Genomic DNA, 20,267 nt, shown 5'->3' with positions numbered 1-20,267 from the left:
TTATATCTAGATTTTTTTACTTTAAAAATATTTAGATTTTTTTACTTTGGGCCCATCTGCTTTGGCCCTTTTTTAGAATTTTTGTAATTTTGTTCTATTAATAAAAGCCCAATATAATGTTATTAAAAAAAGAAAAATGAAGTCCAAATAAACAGCAAAAAGCAATCAAAGTCCAAATATTTAAAACTCTAAAATCATAAAAAATGATTTTTTATAATTATAATTATAATTCTTATGTTTTATAATAAGTTGTGCAAATTTTAAAAAAATTCACGACCACGATATCCGCAATAACCGCAATAGCGTCCGTTATGTCCGTGACCGCGACAAACACGACGCGACCGAAAACGCGACCGCGACCGTAATTTAAATCCCTGACTGACATAGATAATGTTGTGATGCAACTTCATCACAAGTTCGATCTTAAGGACATGGGCCGCCTAAACTTCTTCTTGGGCATTGAGGTTCAACACAAATCGCAGGGGCTATTTCTCAATCAAAAGAAGTATGTTATGGAGAATCTTATATATAAAGGCTGGTATGCTTGGAACAGTAGTCACACCTACGCCCATAGTAAGCACGCCCCAACTTGTCGCCTCCGATTTGTGGATGGTCACTTGTATCGAAGTATGGTTGGCATGCTTCAGTATTTTTGTATCACTAGACCTAACTTGTCCTTTTGCGTCAACAAGCTGAGCCAGTTTATAAACTCTCCCAGTGAGATGCATTGGAAGGCAGTTAAAAGGGTGTTGCGTTATCTCATTGGAACTATGGAGCATGGTTTGTGTTTTTCCAAAGGACAGTTCAAGTTGGAGTGTTACTGTGATGCTGACTGGGCATCATCTCTGGAAGATCGACGGTCTACTACAGGCTACGTGGTGTACCTCGGACCAAATCGTATTGCCTGGTGTTCCAAAAAGCAGGCGGTCGTATCCCGCTCATCATCTGAAGCTGAATATCGTAGCCTAGCCAATTGTGTATTGGAGTTGTTATGGGTTCGACAGCTGTTAGAGGAACTTGGTCTATAGGTCACACAATCCCCAGTGGTCTAGTGTGATAATACATCCACTGTTTCAATGGCAGCAAACCCTACTCATCATGCGCGAGTGAAACACGTGGAGATTGATCATCATTTTGTGCAAGAGAAAGTTCTTGATGGTTCCCTCCAAGTCAACTATGTTCCATCAGCCAATCAAGTAGCTGATGTTCTTACCAAACCAATCACACCAAAACACTTTGCTGCGTTTAGAAATGCTCTTCAAGTTTTTTCAAGAGATGCCAAGTTTGCTAATTTGAAGAAAAACGGGGAGAATGTTAGAGTAACGTATAAAGGTGGTTAGTCTGTTAAGTCTGTTAGTAGCAGTTAATATGTTAGTTAATACCTGAAAGTGTTAGTCTCAGCTATATAAAGATATGCACTCTATCCATATTGAATGAGTTGAAATAACGAAAACAGTTTTCTTGAAATGTCGTATTTGTATAGTTTAACATAGGTTAGGCAGATTTAAGGAAACATGAAGAAGAGCCTCTTTCCTTCATTTGCATTTGTCATCGAATGATCGCTTTAATATGCGTCAAAATCCTCTAAATATATACATTAAAAATTTTAACATTAACATTGATCATATCTTGAAACCTTTTCTTTCGACCCCACTTGTTTCCCATGTGTTTACATGCATGATCATGTGATTAAGGGACAACTGATATAAGCTTGAAAGGCTACACAGTGAAACAAGGGATGCCATGTTTTCCTTTACAAGACAGCAAAGGAATTAACCTCAGAGTGACATTGGCAGTAACCGTGGATGTTTTTACTTTTCATGAGCTTTTGACAGTTATATAAAGACAAAACTGCTTCAACAGCCTCATCGTCTTTTCTGCAGCTTTTAAACACCACCCTTTCATCCATTTCTAGTATACAAAAATCCCCTTCACTGAGAAAACAGAAACCGAGAGATTCACATGAAATGAAACTACATTTGGCTTTGGGTTTTCTTCTTGTTGTTTTGTTCAACCAGAACCTTCTTACTGTCCATGTTGAAGCAGGGGATGATTTTGTAAGAACCCGAAGGGTTCATTTCTTTTTGAACGGCAGCCCTTACTTTGCAAACGGTTTCAATGCCTACTGGTTGATGTATGTGGCCTCTGATCCTTCTCAGAGGCCCAAAGTCTCAGCTGCATTTCGTGAAGCAGCAGCTCATGGTCTCACTGTGGCTAGAACTTGGGCTTTCAGTGATGGTGGTTATAGACCATTACAGTATGCCCCAGGTTCCTACAATGAACAGATGTTTAAGGTACCATTTATGCAGATCTCCTTCTATATAACTTGGTTTACATATTAATCTTTACAATTTTTAAAGCTGATGATTTGGGTCTTTTTTCATTTTGGAATGCTTTTAAAAGGGATTGGATTTTGTGATAGCTGAGGCAAGAAAGTACAGAATCAAGCTCATCCTCAGCTTAGCTAATAACTATGAAAGCTTTGGAGGAAAGAAACAATATGTAAACTGGGCAAGAAGCCAAGGCCAGTACCTTACTTCCGAGGATGATTTCTTCAGAAACCCTGTTGTTAAGGGCTACTATAAGAATCATGTAAAGGTAAGCTAAGAAATGAATCAATATTTTCCTTGTCAATACCTGACATATATGACATACTTTTGTTTTGGCAGACTGTTCTCAACAGATATAATAGCTTTACAGGAATGCACTACAAAGATGACCCAACAATAATGGCCTGGGAGCTGATGAATGAGCCTAGATGTACATCAGATCCTTCTGGAAAAACTATTCAGGTTTTGACAATCTTCCATATCTGAATTTGATTTTTATCTTAAAACCTGTTGCTTTTAAGCTAAAAACTTTCTTTTGAGATGAGATCTGATTGATTCTAAATCCAGGTCACTCATTTAATGATGCTTTTATTTTGATAGGCCTGGATAATGGAAATGGCTTCTCATGTTAAATCCATAGACAGAAACCACTTGCTGGAAGCTGGTTTAGAAGGATTTTATGGACAATCAACTCCTCAGAAGAAGAGGCTCAATCCTAGCTTGGATATTGGAACAGATTTCATTGCAAATAATCAGATTCCTGGCATTGATTTTGCCACAGTCCACTCATACCCTGACCAATGGTACTTAATGAAAATTAAACCCAGTTGTTATAAAAAAAAAGGTGAAAAAGCCTTGATCTAGATTCTTCATTGTTGCATGAGCAGGTTATCCAGTTCAAGTGAACAATATCAGCTCTCTTTCTTGAACAACTGGCTCGATGCACACATCCGAGACGCGAGAATCGCCCTCCGTAAGCCGATACTGCTTGCCGAATTTGGGAAATCGTGGAAAGACCCTGGTTTCAACACTTACCAGAGGGACCAACTGTTCAACATCGTCTACAACAAAATATACTGGTCGGCTAAAACAGGAGGACCGGCATCCGGTGGGCTGTTTTGGCAACTTCTAGCCCAAGGAATGGAGTCTTTCAGGGATGGATATGAGATAATTTTGAGTGAGAGGTCGTCAACAGCTAATGTGATTGCCCAACAATCTCACAAGCTGGACCAAATCCGTAAGATATTTACTCGAAGGAGAAATGTGCAGCGATGGAGGGCAAGGGCCAAGAGAAGGGGTGGATGGCATGGTAGAAACAGGGGCGGGCACATTGGAAACTGAAAAAAAAATGCAGCATTTTTACTCTTGAACTGCAGTACTGGTTTGCTTCAAGTTTGTGAGGGTTATGGAAAAGGGTTTACTCTCTTAGTGATGAATGGTTTGTTCCTCCAGGAGAGTAGACTTTAGAGCTAAGCATTGGGTATTGTAATTTGTGTTGCATCATATATACTAGGTCTTGCTATATAGAACACATGATTTGAAAATATATAGCAAACGGTGTTCATTGGCTTTCTTCCTTTTCATTTCAATGCCAAACTCAAAGAACACATTCATTAATCTCCAAAGCATATGTTAGTTCTTGTTTATGAAATTGAGTGATTGTTCATGGCTGAAAATAAGAGGTTAATATTTGATTTAGTTGATCAAACATCATAATTAAAAAGTTTGTATAAAAATGACTTAAATTGAAAACTTCATAATTAAAAGGAGTCCTTAGCTAAAAGGGGGTCAAGGCTCTTCTTGTTGTCTCTACTACATACACCCTTCTTATTGAAAGATGGAATTCGAAACTAGTGATAACTAAAACTTGTACATAATTCCTTTGATAATACCTTTGATGATAGATGTGAGAAATCATGTATATATATATTAAACTGAAAACCAATATGTATTAGAAAGGAAACTCGAAATATACAAATTAAACGGGTAAAGCCCAATAATTTAGGTTCCATAAATGTATATATATTAAAAAAAGTCGACTTATTTCTTTAAAAAATATCACATAGTTATCAGGTTTTTCATTGATAAACTTTAACGTATTAATTAATGTCATATTAATTTAAAAGTGAAATTTGATTATAATTGGAGGAGAAAACCCGTAATTTAACCACTTAAAATTCTAGGACACATGCATATCTCTAGCCTAATAGTTATGGGCTAAGTTCCGTCATTGGTCCAAGTATACCTCAGACAACACTTCAAGCTTTATTGGGTCATGCCTGCTTTGCCACTTCTTCCGACAGAAACATGGTATCAACGATCAGAGTTCACAATCTCAGAAAAGTATGTACAGTTCCAAACATTGCTTTCATTGGAAACAAAGACATCCTTGTTTCACAAACAACCTCAATCAACTCCTTTCGCAAACAACATGTTCCCAACGCTATAAACATGCTCGAACTCAACTCTCTTCTCAAAAATCTAGTCAAAACGGGTGATCTACACGAAGCTCGTCAAATGTTCGATGTAATGCCTCAAAGAGACGAAATTTCCTGGACAACCATAATTTCTGGTTACGTCAGGGCCATGAAATCAAGTGAAGCATTACTTTTGTTCTCCAAAATGTGGCTCTCACCCGGCCTTTCCATGGACCCCTTCTGTCTTAGCATTGCACTCAAAGCTTGTGCACTGGAATTTAATTTGAATTTTGGAGAATTGCTTCATGGCTATTTAGTTAAATCTGGTTTTATTAACTCAGTTTTCGCGGGGAGTGCCCTTTTAGATATGTACGCAAAATTTGGCAAAATTGAGCTGGGGATCATAGTGTTTGATGAGATGCCTATAAAAAGCGTGGTTTCATGGACCGCTATCATTACAGGGCTTGTTCATGGTGGGTATTATAAGAAGGGTTTGGTTTACTTATCTGAAATGAGAAAATCTGGAGTGGAATATGATTCTTATACATTAGCTATTGTGTTGAAGGCTTGTGCTTGTTTAGGTGCTTTGAATTTTGGTAGGGAGATTCATACTCATACTGTAAAGAGAGGTTTTAATGATACTTCATATGTGGCTAATTCTCTTTCTACCATGTATAACAAATGTGGCAAACTAGATTATGGTTTGCGTTTGTTTGACAAAATGAATACACGAGATGTGGTTTCATGGACATCTATTATTACGACCTATGTTCAGATGAGAGAAGATGTGAATGCCATTGAGGCGTTTACAAGGATGCAAGAAGCAGGTGTGAGTCCAAATGAGTTTACTTTCGCTGCTGTTATTGCCAGTTGTTCTGGTCTTGTGAGAATTAGTTGGGGTGAGCAATTACATGCCCATGTTTTGCGTAGCGGTCTTGCAGATACTTTATCAGTCGCTAATTCCCTCATGACCATGTATTCGAAATGTGGACAGATATCTTCTGCTGCAATGGTGTTCCATGGAATGTCAAGAAGGGATACCATTTCCTGGAGCACTATAATTGCAGTGTATTCTCAAGGAGGCTATGGGGAAGAAGCTTTTGAGCATTTGTCGTGGATGAGAAAGGAAGGGCCAAAGCCGACACAATTCGCTTTTGCTAGTGTGCTGAGTGTCTGCGGAAATATGGCGATTCTGGAGCAAGGGAGGCAGCTTCATGCTCACGTTCTTTCCATTGGGTTAGAACAAGAGGAAATGATACAGAGTGCTTTAGTTAATATGTACTCAAAATGTGGGTGTATTAAAGATGCTGAAAAAGTCTTCAACGAGGCTGAGAATTATAATATTGTCACATGGACAGCCATGATTAATGGATACGCTGATCATGGATATATACATGAAACTATTAATTTGTTCAAGATGCTTTCCAAGGTTGGTTTGAAACCAGACTCGGTGACCTTCATTGGTCTCCTTACTGCTTGTAGTCATGCAGGACTAGCTGGTCTTGGTTTCCACTACTTCAATTTAATGAGTAGTAAGTACCAAATAAGACCTTCAAAAGAACATTATGGCTGTATGATCGATCTACTCTGCCGAGCTGGGCGACTAACTGAAGCAGAGGAAATGATTAAAAGCATGCCATTTCATAGAGATGATGTTGTTTGGTCAACACTTCTTAGAGCATGTAGAGTCCAAGGCAATGTTGATTGTGGAGAACGTGCTGCAGAGAAACTTCTTGAAATGGATCCGAATTGTGCAGGGACGCATATCACCCTTGCTAATATTTATTCCGCCAAAGGAAAATGGAGAGAAGCAGCAGATGTTAGGAAGATGATGAGGACAAAAGGGGTCATGAAGGAGCCAGGATGGTCCTGGATCAAGGTTAAGGATCGGGTTTCTGCATTTGTTGCTGGTGAACGATCTTACCCTGAGGGTGAAGAAATATATGGCATGTTGGATTTACTAGCTTCTAGAGTGGATATTTCTGTCCAGGAGTTAGGTTCTCTTCTAGATCTAGAGGACTAACACGAAATGAAGATTCAATTTCGTTGCTTCATGCAGGTTTTGGCCTCTTTCTCCTGATTGAATGCTGAATTTAACAGCAGCAAGGTTCTAATCAGTAGTTAACAAATGACATCATGCAACCATTAGTACTTGATTTTTGCGCAGATGAAGTTATGAAGTCGAGGGCATGGAGCAGATCCAACAGATCATGCAAGATGGTGCTGCTGGTGCTTGAACAAATTTCATAGTTAAAATGAGATGACATCTCTATATGTGACTTAAAGCATGAAATAAGCTGCTTACAGTTTGCACAAGATAATCATTGATATTGGGGTCAGAGGGTATATTACAAACATTTTGCAAGTGATGGCAGTCTGCATTTCTTAAAACTCATGGGATCTTCAGAAATGTTGCTCTAATTCAAGCAACATTTGCCCTGTCCTTTGCTCCAAGCCAAGCAAAAGCAGTGAAAATGTTTATTTCTTGGGCACTTAAGGCCTTCAGAGTTCACCTGGTATCTAGCCAAGAATTTGAAATTCATTTGAGCAAGGTTTATGTGAGGATTCTTCTTCCATCAATCCATGGAATATCATCAGATAACTTATTTATTTTTTAAGAAAATGTTCACAAGTTTTTCATCATAAGTAACATTTTAAATATATATATTTTATTTTTTTCTCTTTTTTATTTATTCATATCATGGATGTGTAATATTCTAGTATAAATTCAAGGATTTTGTAAGTGCTACTTATGGATTTCATGGAACAGTGTGGAAAAATTCCTGGATTGCTGAATTGTTTTCTTAATGGAAAGAAAAGATGTCATTTTCATCTTTATGTAGAACAGGTTTCAGTCCACAGAATCCATGTCACTAAAGAAGCTAAAGTTTTAGGCATCAAGTTTTAAACTTAAAGTGAAGATGCCTTCATCACCCTTTACAAATATTCTCTAGGTCTTTGCAGGCAAGATAGTCTCTATTATGTTAGTAGAAAAAAAGGCTCTCATCTTTTGAATCAAAACCATTTTAGAGATCATCATCTTGAAAATTGTTAATGAACCTTGAATTGACTGCAGGTTCCATATAGACAATTTTCCACCATTGAATCATCCTCTTTACCCCTTTTGTATGTAGTCTATCTTCCCTATCTCTTCAAGCTTTTGTGATAATAATCTAGATTTATGTGGAATTATTCTGTTTCGAAATAGAAGTAACATACATAGGAAACATGGAATAAATTCAGGGTAAACATTGGAAAAAGAAATTCTATTCTTGTTTGAAATCAAGGGTCTGGTGGAGAGGAATATAATTCTATGAACTATAACTTTGTCTGCCAACTGTATGAAACAATTATTTGAGGATTATCTGATTCAAATATCTTACTATAGATCTATTATTACACTTCGCGGTGGTTGCCTGGACGGTTAAGTCCCCGAACAGTACATATAGATTTTCGAAGATACTCGAAACAGCCTTTCAGTTTGCAATTTGCCCAACACCGACTCATTAACCGCCATATCAGATTTCAACTATTATTTTATAGTGTCATTTTACTTAAGCTTAAGAGCACTTATCCTTAGCCCGTTAATAATAACTTAACACATGACATCTCAAAACTAGAGATAACAAATATGTAAGGCTTAGTTCTTAAGGAAAAACTTAAGTAATCTATTTATCTGACTACCCTATCTGACAGCTCTTCGTTCTATTCTAAACAAAAGTGAATTACCCATTTCTATCGCCTTTCTATTCATGTATAAATAATATTTTATTTGGTATTTATTTAAATTCATGTGTAAGTCTAACACAAATATATTCAATTTTTTTAATCATTATATTTGTTTTGGTAATGTCAAATATTTCATACTTCTGTATCATATACAAATATTTAAAAGATATGAAAATCAAAATAAGATAGCTCATTGCAATTGAGTCACCCTGGTCCTCCATTTTTACCAAATCTCTTTCTTCAAAACCATTTTATTCATAAAATTTCCAAATAAGTTGTAAAAAAATTTTAAAGTTTTCTCCAAATAGTGAAGTAGGAACTTATCCAAGTGGGGGCTCTTGCAATATCAACCAAGCCTCACATCACATAATTAAAATGGGATTTTTTTCTCTCTTTTATATATTTCAAGAGTTTTTCCCTTGACTCTTCGACAAATTGAAGTTAGACTTAGACCTCTAGGATTTGATGGTCTAGCTTTGAGCTGCTTGAATGCCCCCGAGAGTTTCCCAAGTTCACTTCAAGTTAGAATGCAGATATCTTATCAACAAGATCAATGACACTTTGGGTTTTTGTAAGTTTGCTAAGATAAACACAAAAGTTAGCCAAACCCAGGTGATATATAAGTCTAATTGCCCGACAATTGCTTACCCCACTCTCCAACTTACCAATGAACATTGAACACAAAGGTCAGTTTGGCAAAGGTAATTTCGTCTATGGTTTTTGGCCTTTGGGGTCAAGCTGGTGCAGAAACAGGCAATGATTTGGATAGGTTATAGAGGGAAAGTGGGGGTGTCCTAATCAGATGAGGGATTTTGCCAAGTGTAGAGAGCAAATACCACAGTCTTCGGGGAGGCTGAAACACTAGGGATTAGGGAGGTATCTATCAGGGGACCCTCTCAGGGTATCAGTCTCAGTCTCAGAGAAGAAGAGAAAGGGATAGTGGGTCAGTGAAAGGGAAAGGAGGGATTTCCATCGAGTTTGGTTCACAACTGCTGCAGAGTAGAACAGAGAGCCAGCCTGCCAGTCATTGCTTAAAATTTTTACTTTCAAGTACTTCTGCTTCTGCATGAGTGATTGGTAACGTTGGTAATTAATTTTTTTTATAAAATAATAAAGTTTCTGAATTCCAAAGCTTAAGAATCACCAATTAAAAATAATAATAATGGTTGAAAAGAAAGTTCTCTAACAAAGTTCAAATCATCTTCACCCATTCTTTTGACAGGAAAACCACAGTAAAATTTACACTACTCTGTGAAAAAGTCCATAATATTAAGACACCAGCAGGATTCAATCAGATATATAATTGCATATAAGCAATGTGAAAGCCAGATAGTTGTTTCTCACGTGCATGCCATTGTTAAGCCGGGTCAAAACTCGGGTTCAAGTGTTTTTTTCGTTTTTCAAAGTTTAATCATGCAACTATGAACCAGAAATCTTTATGGGATGTGTAACTTAACAAAAGCATATGAAAGTCGTTGCACTTGTTTGCAAAAGAAGTGGCCAAATCGATGGCAATAATAACAGACGTCTGTTTGCATAAAATGTACAGAAATCATCATCGGCAACTGAGACACAACAAATCATTTAAAACGAGAAAGAAAAAACACAGAGAGAAAAAAAGGGGGAAGGGCACGCACAACATGATCGCGTGTCTGACAATCACGTCTTCTCTATTTCAAGTTCCAAAGACACCCAGAACCAGACTTGTCAAAACAAGAGTCCTTTCTTTTTTTCTTCTTATAAAGAAAGAGATTGAAATGTGCAATAATGGCCATGGCTGGGTTTCCTTTTTTTTTTTTCTCTTAAGTTCAGTGATCGGCCACGTGATTGCAGACTGGTTATGGTCTGTGATGGTATGTACGGACATGGTCACTAATTCACCTTCTCCAAAAAAAGGAATTGAACTTGTAATGCTGCCGTAAATCAAATAATCAATCGTGTTTCATTGGTTGGAAGGCACGTAAAAGACACTACTACATCACACTACTATTAGATTATATGACACCATGTGGGTATGTAAAAGAAAATATTTTCCAATTTTTTACAGGAGAAGATTGTTATTTGAGTTCAAGTATTATCTTTTACACTTTATAATCTTCCAAATATTTAAATCAAGAGGATAATATATATTTAAACATGTTCAAATTTATATCCTCTTACTTGTTATAATAGTAACCGTCCCAACTAAGCTAAGCGGTAAGAGCCATTCATGATTCGCTTTGTCACCCAGTTAAGCACTTTGTTCTCAATTCTAAGTACATGGTTGAATTAAATGGATTAAATATTCGCAGAAATTGAAACAATATCCCCTACGATTATTAACACATCCCAAGTTTAACTCAAGCTTTCTTGAAGTATCTAGATAACTCTTAAGCAATCGGATTTGACAATAACTATAACGATATGAAAGTCAATGGTGTCGGAAATGGTAGTTTCGGAATCACGTTCTTTGATGATAGAATTCGTATATTTTATTAGTTAATATTTACGATTTAATTATAATATTAATTTGAATTTTGGTCTGACGAATTTGTTATTTCGATAGTTAGTTAAGATAAAAGTGTATTGAGCCTAAAGTCAGTGGTGTTAGAAAATGAACTATCAGGGCCTCATTTCTATAAACGAGCTCGAAAATATTTTTATTAAATGTTTACGGAGGTATGACATAGATGAATCAAATTTTGGATAGATAATTTTATTGAATTGATGACTAACTAAGGTATAGGGACTAAATTATAAAAGTGGTTAAAATTAATTGTTCTAGACTTCTATTTACTAAAGGATTAGGTAGTAATTAAATCAAAGTTAAAAATGAAAAATACACCATTATGGAATTTAAGTGGGCGGTTAGGGTGATTATAGTTTATAATTATATAGAATTTATAAATTAAAGTTATAATGTATAAAATATAAAATAAAACAAATGTGGTGGAAAGAAAGAGAAAGCATTTTCTCTTCTTTTTTCCCATGCACCAAACCGCCATGGATGAAAGAATGAAGCTTTCAGTCTAAGGGTTTTGAAATTGGAAGTTTAAATTGGTGAGTTCAATTTAGTTCTTCTCTGTAATTTTTATGTTTTTGAGGTCTCGGGAGTTTAATTTAGTTAACTCGTGTGTTAATTTTCGAAAATGTTGAAGTTTATAAATATTTCATTGTTGAATCTTGAAATTCTTTGTCTTAAATGGTTAGATATAAAGCCTAGATATGAAAAGTGACTAGTTTGTAAAGAGAAAGTTGTTAGTTTTGAATATAGGAGCTAAAGTATAAATATTTTGAAATTGGTATGAAATTTATATAATTATGGATAGTAGTTGGCTGTAAAAGGATGAAATTGTGATCAGATTCGAAATCGAGGCTCAAATTTGAAAGTTATGACTATTTCGGTTTTAAGGACTAAATTGAATAAAATAAAAAAAATTATGGAGCATTAAAAAAATAAAATTGAGCTGATACAAGTTTATAATAGAAAGAAATAAGAGGGTTGAAATTGATAAATTGAATTGAATAATTGAATAGATCAGGAATTTGACCAATTCAGAAATAATCGGGGAAAAGACAAAAAAATTCAACTTGTATACTATTTTAACCAAGTGAGCTCATAGGGTATGGTTAGATATAATTGTAACATATTCTTGAATTATGAAATTGTTTTTGTGTGGTTGTAATTTGAATTGTTTACAATTTAGTACAAAAAGGTGTGATATGGACTAAATCGTAAAGAAATGATAAATTGATTGATAAATTGAATATGATAAATTACAATTTGAGATACTTTATGAATTGATATTTGATTATGATTGACTGAATAGGATTGTATGAATTTGATTGATTATCGAGATAGAGGATTAAATTGAATAATTTACAAAATATGTATGACTTGAAATTGAATATGATTTGAATCGAATTTGATATTATACCATTACTGAATTATTATTTACAGCTAAAAACGACACAGGATCGTCGAAAGGGAAATGAAAGGGGAGAGTCAATGATGGGTGATGTGAGCTTTCAGTTTGTATTTCTATGACCTGAAACTAAGTTTAGTTATTGCATATTTATGATATATTGACTTATATAGCATTTATGTAACAGCCTGATTTTTAGTGGTGACGGAACAATAGTTTCGGGACCACAAATTTCCGTCGTATCTACTCATAAATATTATTTTTAGAATATTTATAAAGTCATTATAGTCGTATTAAAATTTGGTTAAGAAATATTAATGTTTAGTTAGCTAATTAAAGAAAAAGGACTAAATTGAAAAAAGGTGTAAAACTTGCTAATTATAGCAATTAGGTGATGAAATGGTGTTATTATTAATTGAGGAAGGACTTAAGTGGAAATTAAGCCCTAAATAATATAGTAGGACGGCAAATTGATGGATAAGGACAAAATAATGAAATTATAATGGCAAACTTGTAATTTAGTTGAAAGTAAAACAAAATTAAGTAAGAAGAAATAGGTTTTTCTTCATTTTCTTCTTTTGTCATTGTCGAAACATCATAGAAATAGCTTGGAGAATCGATTGAGCATAGGAGCTTCCATGGGAGCTCAATTCTTACCCATATCTTGTAATTTTTATATTTTTGAGATCGTTGCAACCAGGTCCAACTAACTTAGACCTTCGCTTCTGATTTTGTTAAAAATTTTGGAAGTTTTCATTGATAAATATTATATGTTTTTTTATGAATAACATGGATTTGGAGCTTTGATTGTGTTGTGTGATGGTTTTGTAAAGTGATTTTTGTTAAATATTGATTTTAGCATTAAATTGTGAAAATGTCAAAATATTAGAGTTTGATAGTGAATTTTAGGTTTATTAGGGGCTGTATGAGGGCCTAAAATATTTAGATAGATTATTGATTTTAGAAAATTAGTTAATTTGATAGATTAACTAATTAAGGGATTAAATTGCAAAAGTTGTAAAAGTTTGGGGTAATTGCATAAATTTAAAAAATAAAAAAAGTATTAATTGTAAAATAGATTGAAAATGAAATATATGCTAATAAATGAGTAATTTTATATTTTAGATCAAGATCCCGCAGATACTTGTAGAAAGGAAAAATAGCGGAATAGTCGTTGAACTTATGAAATTACTACAATTCAGTCTAGGTAAGTTCGTACAGTTAAAATTTAACATTTGTATAAATTGATGATTGATATTATGCATATATTCTATTGTTGGAAACGAATTATTGTTTGAATTATAATATTGAATTGGATATTTGGTTTGAATTAAACGCATGATTTAAGTACATTCGTGATTTGGTGTATGACGGATGTTTGGAGTGGAGAAGGAATTGGAGGAAGATATCGACATTTTATCCAAGTAAACCAAGGTTTAACATTTGTTGCGAATTCTCGTGTTTTACTTTCTGTTTGGCGTGATTGGGTGGATCAACTCTTACGAGCTTCTGTTGGCGTATTCGGGAGGACCAGCTCTTATGAGCTTCTGTTGACTATGTACTCTTACTCGTAAGTCGTTCTTCGAATGGGAAAATCTCGATAAGGTGATTTATTTAATGAATTTAAAAGACATGTTATTTATTTTTGTATTGATTTGAATACAGATGTATTTATCAATTGAAGTTGTGAATGACAGGGAGTTGTCTTGGATGATTTTTATTATTTGATTTATTATAGTTAGTTCGGCAAGAACTTTGTTTAACTCGTTGAACTTACTAAGCTTCATTAAGCTTACTTGTGTTGTTTAATATCATTGTAGATTTTCGGAAGGTTGGATGAACGGATCGGCAATCAAGTCACACTATCCAGTTTATCTCGGTAGTTTTTGAAACATTAAATTCGGATTATATGGCATGTATAGGCTCTAGTGCCATTTTGGTTAATGTTTGACTTATGTAAATGTTATGAATGATATTTTGTGCAAATAACTAATTTGCAAAGGGTGTGAGAATGAGGTATAGTTGTTATGCTAGTATGTGTGGCTTACATATATTTGATTTGTTGTGGTTGTGTGGTAACTTTGTTAGGTGTTTTGATTTGGTATTTGCTTGAATGAGTTGATGAATTGAATTAATGTGTATTTTGAGATTAAGTTGTATATAATTGTGGTACCAATGAAGGTACATTGGTTAGGCACATATTAAGTTGGTTTTGATGTGTTTTTGACCCGATTAATGTCATTTTTATTTTGTATTTTTGTTAGTATTTGAGCTTCTTAAGGTCCAAACAATTTGATTATGTTTGTATTAATGTATGAATTGAATGATTTACTATTTTGTTGTCATGTAATACTCCATAACCCTATTTCGGCGATGGATACGGGTTAGGGGTGTTACAATTAAGGTAAGATATTAATAAATGTTGAGTGAAAATGCTAAGAGTGGATGTGAATATCGAGACTTGGATTAAATTGAATAGAATAAAATGTTGTATGATTTAATTAATTCATGAAATTGGATGTGAATAGTGATACTATATAAAAGAGCATGTACTTGGTAGAGTCCTTTGTATTTTTCTATGTTTGGGATATTTGAATTAGAAACAAATAATGCTTATAATTATGTTTTGAAAAGTTAAGAATGGAAGTTAGTATAATTTGATTATATGTTTTAATATTGGTATGGAACCCAAAGGTAGATTTTGAGCATATTGGTATGGTGATAGAAAGGTTTTGAAATGGTTCATGGTGATATGAATTGGTGCGTATTTGGTTAAGCATAAATAAATTATAAATAGGCTTGAAATGTTATAATAGTGATTAGATTTAGTAGTTAGATAAATATGCTAATTAGTTTAAATGAATCATGTCTTTGTTACATGAAGGGATATGAATCTTATGTGTTTTGGGCATAATGCGAAGCATATATGAACATCAATACGAATGAAAAAGTTTTGAAAGCTCAAAGGTAAGACTTGAACTTATGAATGGCTTGGAATTTAGATTGGTTGAATGGTTCATGTCATAGAAACCTTAATACGTATAAGTATCATTTGGATGTTAATGGTTATAATATGCACATAATACTTGTGATTGATGACTATATGATAGGTGTTTAAGTTTTGTTAAATGTTTTGTTTGAATGATGTGGAAAACTTGTAAAGTTTTATGTAATCTTTGTGTTTGAGGTGTCAATTGTGGCATACTGGTTGAATGAATATTTAGACATGTTTTTGGAATGCTTTTTGTGCAGGATTGAATGGCTTTTTATGTATAATTTGAGCATTTGGTTTTTCTTACACAAGATAGGCACATAATGACATATTATAGACACGGTCGTGTGTCCATTGGAAATTAGGAAACATTGAACCCACATAGTTCCCGATTGTCACACGGGCTGGTTGCACACCTATGTGAGCATTGTAGATTTGGTCATTTAAGTTTCAAACGACCTCAATTTGTTACATTGTCTGGACACACAATCGTGTAACCCCTGTTTTGCATAATTACCTTTATCTATTGAAAATGTTACATTTTGATCCCTGTTTGTTTCCAGGTCAATTTTAGAGCTTTCGTAAACTCGACTTAGACTCGATTTTGTTTGTTATGCATGATATATGTAATAATAGCATGTTATACTGTATTGGATAGTATTAGAATATAAAATTTGATAATGAGATTTAACATAAACTGCAATTGTGAAAGATTATGTATAGCAGATTATGATCCGAAAGGTTGGTATGAAATTTGGACGGATTAATCGACTCAAGTTGGTATGACAGATTATTATTTTGTAAAAGAATTGTTTTTAATCGTTTTCCAACTAAGTGAGTGTCCCAATTAACTCATGATACCAACTCAACCAAAGATTTTACATATAGATCATAACTCCGAGTAAAGTTTGGATTCTTTGTGTACTAATATAAATTTTAAGTAATATTTGAATGAAATTTGAAATTTAATTTTTGTATTTAAAAAGTTTTATTGCTAATTTTTTATTTATATATCTTAATCGTTGTATAAGACAAATCTTAATCTAATTCAATTGTTATCATTTTTGGTATTTTTTTGTAAAGGATAGCTAGTATTTTTCATTAAAATTTTACATCAATACAATTATATCAATTTTAAAAGTAAATCATTACGAAAAATCTATAGTAAGAAAATATTACCGAATGATTAAATTAATTTTTTAAATTTAAAAACTAAAAAAAAATTACTTTTTAGCATTTTTTTTAAGACATCAAATTTTAAATTTAAAAAATTAACTTATGACAAAATTTTACAAAAATATCAACTTAAATCACACAATACAAAGTGAAAGAAGGCTAATCTCAAGAAATCCCTCTCTCTAGGCCTATCTTTGATGCATTAAAACTATCAAATTTAAATTTATATATATATATATAAAAGTTAATTGAGATAATATTGTCTACTAATCGATCTGAACTTAGATATAAATTTACCAAAAATTCATTCTATTTATAAAGTAATGAATATTATTTTAGAAATATTTATGTTTTTTTTATATTTTGATAAATTTAAAAAAATTCACACGTATAAAGAGAATTATAAGATCTGAATTTAACATATTATAATATTTACCTTTTCAACTAGAGCTACATTTTATTTTAACATATTTTTTTTATATAGCTATAAATAAAATCTTAAAAAATATTGTATTAATTAAAAAAAAGTGGAAAACGTGTTTTATTATTAAAATGATTTTGTTCGAAAGTGTTTTTAAGTCCCTGTTTTTTTTTTTTTACAAAGTTGAAAAAGTTTCACTTGTTAAAAGTTAACTATCCTATAATTTATTGTAGTATTTAATAATAAATTACAACATATATTATACAATTATTATAGACCATGTTGGTAAAAATAATTATTTAATAAATTTATAAAAATTAATATAAATATGAAATATGTTCTTTTGCTGAGATGGTATATTTAAGAGAGTAGATTTTATGTTAGATTGAGTTTTAGTTCAGTTGGTATTGACTTTGTTGTTAATATAGGAGAACGTGGGTTCGAGCGTGTTAAAGTGCAATTGTCCTCCTAATTAAAGGTCGGAAAGTGATTGTAGGTAGTTTTAGGCATTATATCAAAAGAGAAAGAGTATAGTTTATAATGTTTTGAGTTCGAATCATATCATATGTATGTATTATATTTACCTTTTATAAAATATAAGGCTTTTTTTAGTAAACTCATTACTGAGTTGAAACTCGGTTGACGGTGACACCAATTCAATTAAAATTTTAAATATTCATAAGAACAGATTATGTCTAAATTAGTTGTTCATTAATCTGAGTCTCAACTTAATTGAAAAATTACAAAACATTTATTTCTTTTATAAAAAAACCAAACATTTGTTATTTTATATTTTAAGTTGTCATTTTATTTTCTATACATAATTTAGGAAAATACACATAATAAATTTAAATTTAAGACACAATAAATTATTAAAATCTCATTTATTTTATATTAATTTTTTACAATATATTATTATAATTTTTTAATCAAATTTAGTCATTAATAAGATTTTATAAATTAAATAATAGTTATTTGTTTTAGTGATTAGTTGGCCTTTTATTCGGTTTTTCGTCAGTTATAATTAATCACTTATACATTGTATTGGTTGGATTTTATAATATAATTAATTAGATATATATTTATATTTGTATTTGTATTTGTAGTACTTAAAACTTTAAAAGAAATTGAAAAAAATTGACGTCTATTAACAAAATTCTTATTAAAAATAAAATAAAAATAATTTCATCGGTTGTCTATATAATAACAATTACCCTACGATTGAAAAGGAGGAGAAACCTCACTGCTCTTACACTGCGACTCCAAAACCGTACCCCCTCTCTCCATCCTTTTTCAAATCCGGCATTTATTTTCCCGGAAAGTTAAAAACCAGTTTCCACGGAACCAAACGAAACTTTTGAAACTTTCCAAATTCCTATCGGTTTTCACCGTTGAATGCCTCGGAAACGTTGCTGTTATGGATTCCTTTTATTTCCATAACGTGAAAACAGAGAAAGTTAAGGCGATGAAGAAATACAATCGTCTTCAAAGCATAGCAAAGGTGTTTCGTATTTTTGAAGTGCTTTCGGCTTTGCTGTTTTTGGCGTGGACTGCCGAGCGCGTGCCTTTTGCCATCAAAATCTCCGGCGAGTTTGTTTTGAAACTCGGCGGCATCATCGCCAGTCCGTTCTTCGTTTTCCTCATCTGTAACCTCATCATCATCACTCTAATTGCTAAGTCCGGTATCTTCTCCGCCCTTCGCAATGCCGATTCCAAAGTCTGCGAGGAAATAATCATCAAGACCGCAGACACTCACTCCAAATCGGTGTCTCAAGAAGAGATTGTGTATCAAGATAAGGAGATCATCTCTGAAGTGAACACATCTACTCGCGAGTGCGAAAACATGGAACCAGAACTGGAGCCAGAGTCAGACTCTGACTTTGAAGCCGATAATCGGAGAGTGTATAGGAGAAGTAAATCGGAGAAGTTGGAAAGGGAGAAAGTGAAAAAGGAACTACGACGATCGGAGAGCGAGAAGAAATGCCAAAAAATTGAAAACATGGACGAAAAATTATTTCCTGAAGACGATTTGAGCAATGAAGAGTTTCAACGAGCGATCGAAGACTTTATTGCTAAACAGTTGAGGTTTCGCCGAGAAGAGTCTCTGTCTATTGTTCTTCAAAGCCAAGCTTGAAAAAAAAGAGTTTTCTTTTTAGAAAAGTTTAACCACCAAAAAAAGGAAAATGGCTATTCACTGGACTGTTTTCTTTTTTATCTGTTTAAAAAAAAAAACGCTAATAGCCTGGTTATGTTATGCTGTACAGTGGTACAACGACAATGGAGGAACTGGTAACTACCATCATTTTTGTTAACAAATACTAGTAAGTGTTTTTTCGATTATTTTTTTATTCCTAGTAATTAATATATAAATGTGTTTAAAAATATATAATTTGAAAATAATTAATTATAATAATATATGAAATATGTTTGATATTAAAATAAAAAATAAGTGGTGACACCAATTCAACGAACAATATTATCAATAAGAAATTCTATCATACATATATGTATGTGGAAATAACGAATTTAGAATATAGATATGTGTTTAAGAATATCATACAATAAGTAATGGAACGTATGATTTGAAATTAATTGGTCATAATAACACATGAAATTCAAACACATAAATACATCATATTAACAATATTAAATGCACTACAATTGTTTACTATGGTATAGTCATCAATTGTGAGTTAGTGTCGAGTTAATTTGTGACATTAACTCAATCGGTAATATTATCTATATACACATGTTGAGAGAAAACATTTTATTTTAAAAGTTAATTTTTTAAAAAAAGTTACTCAATAATTATTTTTGGTGTAGTGGTAAAGAATTTGTTTGTAAATTCATCTAGACATTTTAAAAGTATATTAGTAGTATAAAAACTATATAAAAGTACCAAAAAAACAAAAATGCCACCACAATAATAGTCGTAGTCATTTAATAAAAATGTATATTAGTCATTTCCTAATGGAGTTGGTATCCGGCTAACTCGTGACATCAACTCAGTTAAAGGTTTTATTAATAGTATAGATACACAACTTTAGTGAGAGAACATATTATGTTATAAGTTAATTTTTTAAAAGTTTACTTAAGTATTATTTTTGGTAAAATGGTAAAAAATTTGTTTGTAAATTTATTAAACACCCAGGATATGTTAATTTTAATTTTTTTATTTAAAAATATATAAAAATGTGAAAAAGATCATCTTAATAATTCAAATTGCATGGAATTAAATTAAACACTTATAATCTCTCTCAATCTTTAAAAAAGAGGATAAATGTGTTTCAATATGCT

The 20,267-nt window shown here is 32.7% G+C and overlaps 4 protein-coding genes across 4 annotated transcripts; all 4 read left to right on the top strand.

Annotated features, from left to right (window-relative positions):
• Window positions 1-431: 431 nt before the first annotated feature.
• LOC107959908 (secreted RxLR effector protein 161-like) lies at window positions 432-1,028 on the top strand. Its single transcript, XM_016896086.1, has one exon. It carries the CDS (start codon window positions 432-434, stop codon window positions 1,026-1,028), a length of 597 nt encoding a protein of 198 aa, XP_016751575.1.
• An 835-nt stretch (window positions 1,029-1,863) lies between these two features.
• On the top strand, window positions 1,864-3,919 carry LOC107901271 (mannan endo-1,4-beta-mannosidase 7). Its single transcript, XM_016827202.2, has 5 exons — window positions 1,864-2,294; window positions 2,404-2,598; window positions 2,670-2,792; window positions 2,931-3,133; window positions 3,218-3,919. Exons 1-5 carry the CDS (start codon window positions 1,968-1,970, stop codon window positions 3,669-3,671), a joined length of 1,302 nt encoding a protein of 433 aa, XP_016682691.1. The 5' UTR covers window positions 1,864-1,967; the 3' UTR covers window positions 3,672-3,919.
• Window positions 3,920-4,473: 554 nt separating this feature from the next.
• LOC107901261 (putative pentatricopeptide repeat-containing protein At3g47840) lies at window positions 4,474-7,543 on the top strand. The gene has a single exon (XM_016827192.2). The coding sequence runs from the start codon at window positions 4,638-4,640 to the stop codon at window positions 6,768-6,770; it is 2,133 nt and encodes a 710-aa protein (XP_016682681.2). The 5' UTR covers window positions 4,474-4,637; the 3' UTR covers window positions 6,771-7,543.
• A 10,892-nt stretch (window positions 7,544-18,435) lies between these two features.
• Window positions 18,436-19,104, top strand: LOC107905914 (uncharacterized). The gene has a single exon (XM_016832705.2). The coding sequence runs from the start codon at window positions 18,436-18,438 to the stop codon at window positions 19,102-19,104; it is 669 nt and encodes a 222-aa protein (XP_016688194.2).
• The last annotated feature ends 1,163 nt before the right edge of the window (window positions 19,105-20,267 follow it).

This window comes from Gossypium hirsutum, chromosome A11 (assembly GCF_007990345.1).
Source record: "Gossypium hirsutum isolate 1008001.06 chromosome A11, Gossypium_hirsutum_v2.1, whole genome shotgun sequence".
In the NCBI taxonomy this organism is placed as follows: Eukaryota; Viridiplantae; Streptophyta; class Magnoliopsida; order Malvales; family Malvaceae; genus Gossypium; species Gossypium hirsutum.
Note: the sequence above shows the minus strand (reverse complement) of the source record. Positions and strands in the feature narration are given on the sequence as shown.